The following is an 8,117-nucleotide window of genomic DNA, read 5'->3' on the forward strand; positions in this document are numbered from 1 at the left end:
ATTACCATAAGTACAAATAACACATATTTTAATACATCAGAGAACATATTTTTTGTTTGTTAGTAGGATCCTCACATTGTTAAAATGAGACTATCCTTATTAGAGAATTATTCTCTCTCTCTCTCTCTCTCTCTCTCTCTCTCTCTCTATATATATATATATATATATTTGTAAATAAATAAAATTTTGGATTCTGGATTTGTAAATGAAAAATTGTTTTAAGAATTTTTTGTTGTTTACCACCTAAACTTTGCTAAGAAAATTACCGATGCCAAAAGCATTAAGCAATTTGAATATCAAGGGTGTCCATTCGAGGAAGAAGCATTTTTGTCTTTGTATTGGCATCATAATTTAGTAAAAACTATACAAAATAAAAATAAAAATAAAAATTCAATCATCCCAATTACATGCTGAAGTTTAAATGCTAAACTAATAACTGGATTCTTTCCTAAATGCTTCACGTTTCAAGCCATGTCAATGTTCCTGCGATCAGATATTTGCTTGGGAGCATCCCAGGTGAGGGTGCGAGATATGTAATCGTCTTCCTGAAGGTGTAAGAAGTTCGAAAATGTTAATTATGACTGAACGAAAAAACAGAACTAAGCATCACTATGACAAATTCTTATGATGATGAAAATTCAAACTCCAAACCTTTGTGTGTCGACGTTTGTAACAAATATAAAACCAGCCACGTTGCTGCAACAAAAGAGAATTTGTCACCAGTAATTTCGAAATAGAATGAGGGGGCAATATGTAGCGGAACATTTCATTTTGCAATGTCCAGATTAGGTATGTTGCTAAATTGCTAATTGATTTGAGATGTTTCCCAAAATAGTTTTCATTTTCCAGAGTGAAAATCTGTTGGAGATGTGTTTGATTAGATCTTCTCCAAAACTTGCATCCGAAAACAAAAAAGATCATCATTAAACTACAGATTTATTGTTTTTCATTGTTTTCAAAACTAATACCAAACATAATTTCACTATTTTTAAGTTTAGAAACTACTTTTGAAAAACACTATTTTCAAAAACAAAATTCACCCTAGAAGCAGAGAGTGACATTTCAATGCACAGTGTCATGCGTACCTTGAGATAATTTGATCAGCGTCTTTTGCATATGAAACAGCAAGAACAAGATGGAGCAACTCCTGGTCAACATTCACTGGAACTATTCTTAGAGGGTTGGCAACAGGATCAGCTCCAATTGGCAGAGCTGATCTTGGGGCCTGTGGTCCTCCTCCAATTCGATAGACTAGGAAATCGCTGAAATTAGCAACATTAGCATGCGGGGAAAGATCATTTGTGAGGCCGTAAAAATATTCCTGGTGAAAAAATGTTAACGTGTCATTACGAATGGAAACATATCTATGTAGCTAAGAACTAAGGATGGAAGAAAACACAAATATATTGATTCCAATGATAACATTACCATGTCAACAAAACAAGAATACAATTGATTCCAGTGAGAACATGTTATTCAACAGACAGAGTATAATGAAATTCCACTTGGCCAGTAGATTAACAGATAATGAGTGCTCGTACAAAGATGCGCATCAGGTTTCAATACATGAAATCCCTGATTCAAAGAGACAATACCATGCACATAGGCAGCAATCTTTGGCTGTCATAACATTAGAGTAGTGCATGCTTAGAAAATCAAGAAATGACAAATAGAAAAAATTAAGCAATTTTAAATCTTTAATTCTACTTTAATAATCCAAGATACAGTATTTGGACACTGTTGCTGCAGCAAGTACATTCTAAGCTATGGTTCAAGAACAAGCCATGGTGTAAAAGCATTATAAAATAAAGCCTCTCCTTAATTCTAACTGAACTCCTTAGTGAAGCAAAACCATGAATATTGTAATATGAATTTGGACAAAGCAGAAATGTTATGGGGTACTATATGGCTTAAACTTAACAAATAAATCAAGACTAAAAATAGAAAATAAAAAAGTCTTTACCCTTATCCTATAACTTCTGGCCTTTTGACGAACTTTTGAATTTCGGGATACAACACCACCCGACTTTTGAAGTTTCACAACATCCACATTAGGCCTGTTCTTTAATACATCCCTCAGCATGCTGAAAAGTTTTTCCTGCATGGATTTCAAAGGCACACATCAAATCAGGTCTCGTGTATTAGAAAATGAAGAAAATAACATAAAGAAATCAAGCATAGGCAATCCTTGAATGAGTATTCAAAAACATCAATGATATAGCTGCTTCAACGTTCATAAGACAATACAACATAATTTGATTATCAGAAAGTACTAAGATGTGAAGAAATGAAAATACAAAGCAAGCTTCCAACATGTAGACCAAGAGATATTATTGAGACCAAAAGTGTTAAAAGAAAAAAAAAGTAAAAAAAAAAAAGAATAATTTCTTTTGAATCATGGGATATTATTATCTAAACAGGCAAGCATAAGATTTTCAAGTCCACAAAAGCACTACATAAAAAGAAATTGGCTAACTGAAAATGAAGATGTCGTGTATAATTCTTGTAGATTGCACCTGAATCAAGTTTGAAATGAGTATTTAAAAATATGAGTTAAAAGTGATGGATTTTATGATTTACCTGACCCAAAACCAAGACAACATTGGCTTTGAATGTATCAATCGCATGGAGAAGCAACTGCCAAATGAAACAAAACATCATGACCAAAAGGCAACATAATCTGAACATTTGATATCCACACATGCATTTTGAAGTTTATTCGAACGAAGCTTCATAATATAGTCACCTCGTACCCTACACCTTCTATCCACCCCATGGTGTTTATCACCATGCCAGCTGCTCGAGATTCCGCATTACCATTAAACTGCCTTTCCAGCATTTGGGCAAGCTCCTTCACAAGAACTTTGTACAACTCTACATTGTTGCTGCAAAGAACCATGAAATTACCAGTACATCAAGTATCTGCCAACTGACTTAAAATACTTGGTCACAAAAAGGTTTACTGACGCGAAAGAGCACAAATTGCCTACCTAGGAGTTGCGTGTCCAAAGAAGTAAACAAGAGGCATTTCAAGAGGGATTCCTTCCACAGGATCAATGGGCAATTCAATTGGAGTAGCAGCAATGCATCCAGGAATTGTTATTGCTCCTTGGCCAATATCCAAGTCAACAAAAGTAGGTTTCCAACCTAGTTTTGCTGCCCAACTAAGAAGCATCCTCGACAGTGTGCTTTTACCCGAATCTGTAGGTCCTACAACAATTACTCGAGGACCCTGAACCAACCGTATGTATTTCACTGAATAGTAAATAAAATTGCAAAAAGAGCAACCAATATGCTTTTCAATATGGACATTAAATACAACAAATAAATACCTGAGAAGCATCAGAGTCCTTCGATGGCGATGCTTTAGCATGGTTCCTCCTTCCTTCTAGCACTGCATTCACGTTTACATAACTAACCATGGGCGTCTGAAAATCAAGAAACAACAAAACCACTATCAATCATTCAAATAAATCTTCTATAGTTCAATATCGAAAATAGAAATGAGGGAAAAAAAAAAAAAACGAAGAGTAAACCAAGCAGAATAGTCTTAAGAACAGCATTTTTATCCATATGACACAACAAGTTTTCTTTACATTTCTCGACTCTTCATTAAATTTCCCAACTATGCATTATATTTTAATCATTTAAAAATTGACAGGCCGTATACAACCGCTATTCTAGCATTTCCATAAGCGAAAAACTACAATTAATAAAATAAATCTTCAAACAATTCAACTTTGCATGAAAAATAATAATAAAATAAGAGTAAAAGATGAACAGACACAGACCTCATCAGCTGTATAATCAGTTTCAGGAGTGCCATCCATTTCAATAGTGGCTTCATACCAAGTAAATACCTAGTGCATAAAATCAACAATTAATCATCTTCATTATAATACCTAATCACACTACTTAATAAACCAATTAAAATAATAATAATTCTTCATTAAATAAACAAAATAAATTTAAAAAAAAAAACAACTTACAGCAAATTTGAGACGAGGAGGAAAAGTGAGCCAGATTTCAGGGGGCAATTCAGTGCCATAAATTTCAGCATTACCATTAAGAAGCCGAAGCCGCAATGGCATTTCACCCACTTCAATTCTCAGCTCACTCTCTCTCTCCAATTTCACTAGCTTTATTGTTGAAGCCGAAGCCGAAGCCAAGCCACTCATCGCCGCTGGTACGCCGCCGCCGTAAGCCATGGCAAGCCAATTCACTGAAAATTATCATTTTTTCAAAAACCCGTTAATTGAAATTCTCAGATAAAAATAATTAGAACTCAGCTATTGAAATTGAGGTTTATTTAAAAAATTTGAAACTTTGACCTGAATAAAGATGGAATTGAATTTGTTACTAATTAGATTTAGGGTTTAAATGGGGTTTAGGGTTTAGATTGAGAGAGGAAGAAGAAAAGAAACGAACAGTCGTTTAATATTTGGGTCTCTGAAATAACGGGCGTTTGTTTTTTTGTTTTTTTTTCATTTTCCTAATTTGTCCATGAATTTGCAAATTATATTGGCTTCCACGTAGGGTTTGCATTGTAAATTTATGGTGCGTTTGTTATGGTTTTTCAGATAGTGTTTTCAAATTTATTTTATAGAATAAGCATAATTAGTTTTTTTTTTATAAATAAAAATGTATTTAGTAGCTTATTTTAAGAATAGTACTTAAAAAAAAAGTAAAAAGGCATTTGATTGTTTGTCTAGAAAAATGAAGACAAAAAAAGAAAGTAAAAAATTATGTAATGAAACTATTATGAAAGAATAATATAATACAATGAATATATTCTTAAAAACCTTTAATTATGTAAACAGATTGTAATTATAAGATAATATTAATTGAGAAAATCTATAACTATTTAATAATTATCATATATTTGTTTATATTAGTTGTGAAGTGTATCTTCTTTATTGATATATTTTCATCAATATATGAAGTTTGTGATCATTTTTAAATACCTGCATATTGGTCAAACAATATAATAATTTAGTATAACAATTATGTGATATTACTTTCTATTAGAACAATTTATGTAATATATTAAGTAATTAGGCTGTATGGTATGAAATAAATTCTTGCTACTGTTATTAAATATTTGTTATCATAATTTATTTACTAAATTATTTCTTTATTCATAGGGTCCAGGTGATTTATTACACTATATTATAAAGTTAAGATAGTGGACCCTTAGCATAGAGCAAGAAGTGAAACAAAATGGAAGACGCTAATAAATAGTGTTCTCTTATTTTCTTTGTAAGCATAGGAAAATGGAAAACTTTTGTTTCTAATCACTGTACAATTTTCCCCCAAAATAAGCTCACCAAAGAAGTTTTTTGCATTTTCCTTTTTCACAAAACGAAAAACAATATATTGAAAATGCTACCAAATGCATTCTTAGAATCTCCATTCTTTCCCACACATCCATAGCCCATATACATAAGTCTTAAAATTAACTATATCATTTTCAATTTTAATTTTTAATATGATGCACTATATTGGTGTTGGTATAGTCGCATCCTGCGACATTTTTTACTTTAATGGAATTAATACTAAATTTAACTTCCTGAGTAATAGTACAAATTAGAAGATAATTAATTTCATCTATTGTTGAAGTTACCCTAATCAATTTGAAGATGAACTTCATGACCTAAAATTCTTATATAAGTCGCATAATACTTAGATCTTATTTTGATGACTCTATAATGGCACGACCAAAATATTTGAACTTAGAATGGATTGAATTAATTTTATCCAGTGGAAAAAGTTCCTTATGAATAGTGGTGGATCAACTAAGGGACAAGTGAGGGCACCTGCTTCCATTTAACATATATCATAACCAAAGTTTTTAGCTTCATGTTCAACTTGAAAAAATCTAAATTTCCAAATTGCGGTTTTAAACTTAGATAGATGTATTGAAGACATGAAATTACACTAAAAAAAAAAAAAAAGACTCATGCCACTTTTGGCTCTTTGACTGTTACAGAAGTAGATAGAACAAATTCATGGGATCCCTTGAAATATTGAATTGATAGTGGATGATGAGTAAGATGAGAAATTAAATAAACTAAAAATAAAGTCCCATGATTCCATGAACCCAAATCTTAGTATAAATCTAATTTTAACACATAAGCAAGAAAGTGGAACGTGCATAGAAGTGCGGCCACAGTTGTGTGATGAGTTGCTGAAGATTCATGGATATTGATGAATCAAGCAATGATGATGATGTTGAATTCATTTATTTAATTCTAGGGAATGAACAAGATTATAAGAAACGACGTGTAAAAACTAAAATGTGGGGTTTGTTTTGTTTTTCTCATTTTTTTTGCTTTAACACTTATAAATAATAATTAAATAATTAAATAATAATATTTAAAATAAAACAATCCATTCTAAGTTCCGGAAATTAGAGTTCAGATGAACCTGAAACCAGACCTAAACCAGGTCGGGTTTAGGAAGACAATGTTAAATTTTGCAATAATATATGCATTTGGTGTAGGTTGAACCCGGACCGAATCATCCAATTTTGTTTAGGTTTGGGTTATCTTGCCATCCCTAGTGAAACAGGGGAGTTGGTGTAGATAGAAGACATTCAGGCCATATCTACATATTCAGGATTTATAAGTCCAAGTTTGTATGCACAAACCCAGACAAGATTCAATGTTCAAGAGCAATGAAGAAAATCTCGTTGCTGCTGTGATGAGAGCACTCCTTAAGAATCTCTTAGTAGTTTCTCGATTTTAACTTCTCCTTTTATTATAAGTTTACTTGTGTTGTGCATCGTGTAAGGAGTTTGAAGAGGTGATGACATTTTTCCCAAAATGTGCCTTGTTATAGTACATTTGCATATATTAGTTACCGGAATCAAGGTTTAAAATTCTCGTAGTTAATGTTGAAATTGGAATTGAAACAAGGGCTTGAAATGGTTTAAAATTTGCCAATTATTTATTTTTTAATAATCAACAAGAAAGATAATAGTTATTTGTAAAGAACCGTAATTAAATGTAGTGCTCAACCACAAAGATGATTATTCTTAAAGAGAACCATTATTAAATGTTGTATTAAACATTTAATGACGGTTCTTACTATGAATTGTTATTAAAATGACGCATTTAATGATTGTGTCATTTGTAAAGACTCAGTTGCATGTAGTAAATATGCAATAAGGATGAGTCAAATGTTCAGTTCTTCCATAAAAAATAATTGTTTTTGACATGAAATTGATGATGACCATCATTAAAAATAATCTTCGATATATCATTTATCATTGGTATGTTTCTATTATTATTTAAGGTATGGATTTTTCTTGATAAAATGTGTGGTTTTAAAAGAAAGAGATAATGTTTTGATTTTTTTTAAGAATATCTAGATAACTATGATATCCTAGATAATGTTTTGATTTTAATATTTTAAAATATTTTAATATTATATATTATTAATTAAGGTATTTATTTTTCTTGATAAGAGAGAAAACAACACTCATATATCGTACTTTCAAAGAAAGAAAGAGAAGAAGATATTTTTTGTTTTCTATGGTTTAATGAACACAAAGTTTTCTTTTGGACTTTCAAGTTATTTTCAAAAGGTGGATTCTCTATTTTTGTAAGAGGAAGATCAATCATTTTAGGTAATTTCTTCTGTTGGAAAATGGAAGATTTGGCTGAGATATGACCTTATTTTAGGAGATTTGGTTGAGATATTTTTGGGGGCTTGCTAGCTGTTTATTTATATATATAAATCAAGAAAGTAAGATATTAGGCTAGCTGGTGTAATTATTAATTCCTATGTTTATTTTGTGTATTCTTCTATAAGTAGGAAGTTGTGTAAGTTATTCAATCAAGAGAGAATAAAAATAACAAGGAGTCTATTTTGCATCTTCTCTTCTAAGACTATATGGTATCATAGCAGAAATACGATCTCTGGCATTTTCTCTAAAGAAAGTACTTTTGATCAAGCATGTCTGATATTTCATATGAGTCCAACTCATCTAACACCTAGAAATTTTTTTTGAAAACCCTAGCCTCCAACCATGAATTGCATCATGTTCAAATCACCATTATTCGCTTAAATGATGGTAACTTTATGCACTGGTCTTAGTTTGTTCGGATGTATAT

The 8,117-nt window shown here is 31.3% G+C and overlaps 1 protein-coding gene across 1 annotated transcript; it reads right to left on the reverse strand.

Moving 5' to 3' along the window:
- Positions 1–306: 306 nt before the first annotated feature.
- LOC18039522 (protein CLP1 homolog) lies at positions 307–4,501 on the reverse strand. Its single transcript, XM_006428566.2, has 11 exons — positions 4,332–4,501; positions 3,990–4,222; positions 3,792–3,860; positions 3,333–3,428; positions 2,991–3,232; positions 2,747–2,885; positions 2,581–2,637; positions 1,964–2,098; positions 1,086–1,321; positions 652–696; positions 307–545 (listed from the first exon to the last, which is right to left on the reverse strand). The coding sequence occupies exons 2-11, from the start codon at positions 4,206–4,208 to the stop codon at positions 458–460; spliced, it is 1,326 nt and encodes a 441-aa protein (XP_006428629.1). The 5' UTR covers positions 4,209–4,222; positions 4,332–4,501; the 3' UTR covers positions 307–457.
- Between the last annotated feature and the right edge of the window lie 3,616 nt (positions 4,502–8,117).

This window comes from Citrus clementina, unplaced genomic scaffold, assembly GCF_000493195.1.
Source record: "Citrus clementina cultivar Clemenules unplaced genomic scaffold, Citrus_clementina_v1.0 scaffold_6, whole genome shotgun sequence".
Lineage (NCBI taxonomy): Eukaryota > Viridiplantae > Streptophyta > Magnoliopsida > Sapindales > Rutaceae > Citrus > Citrus x clementina.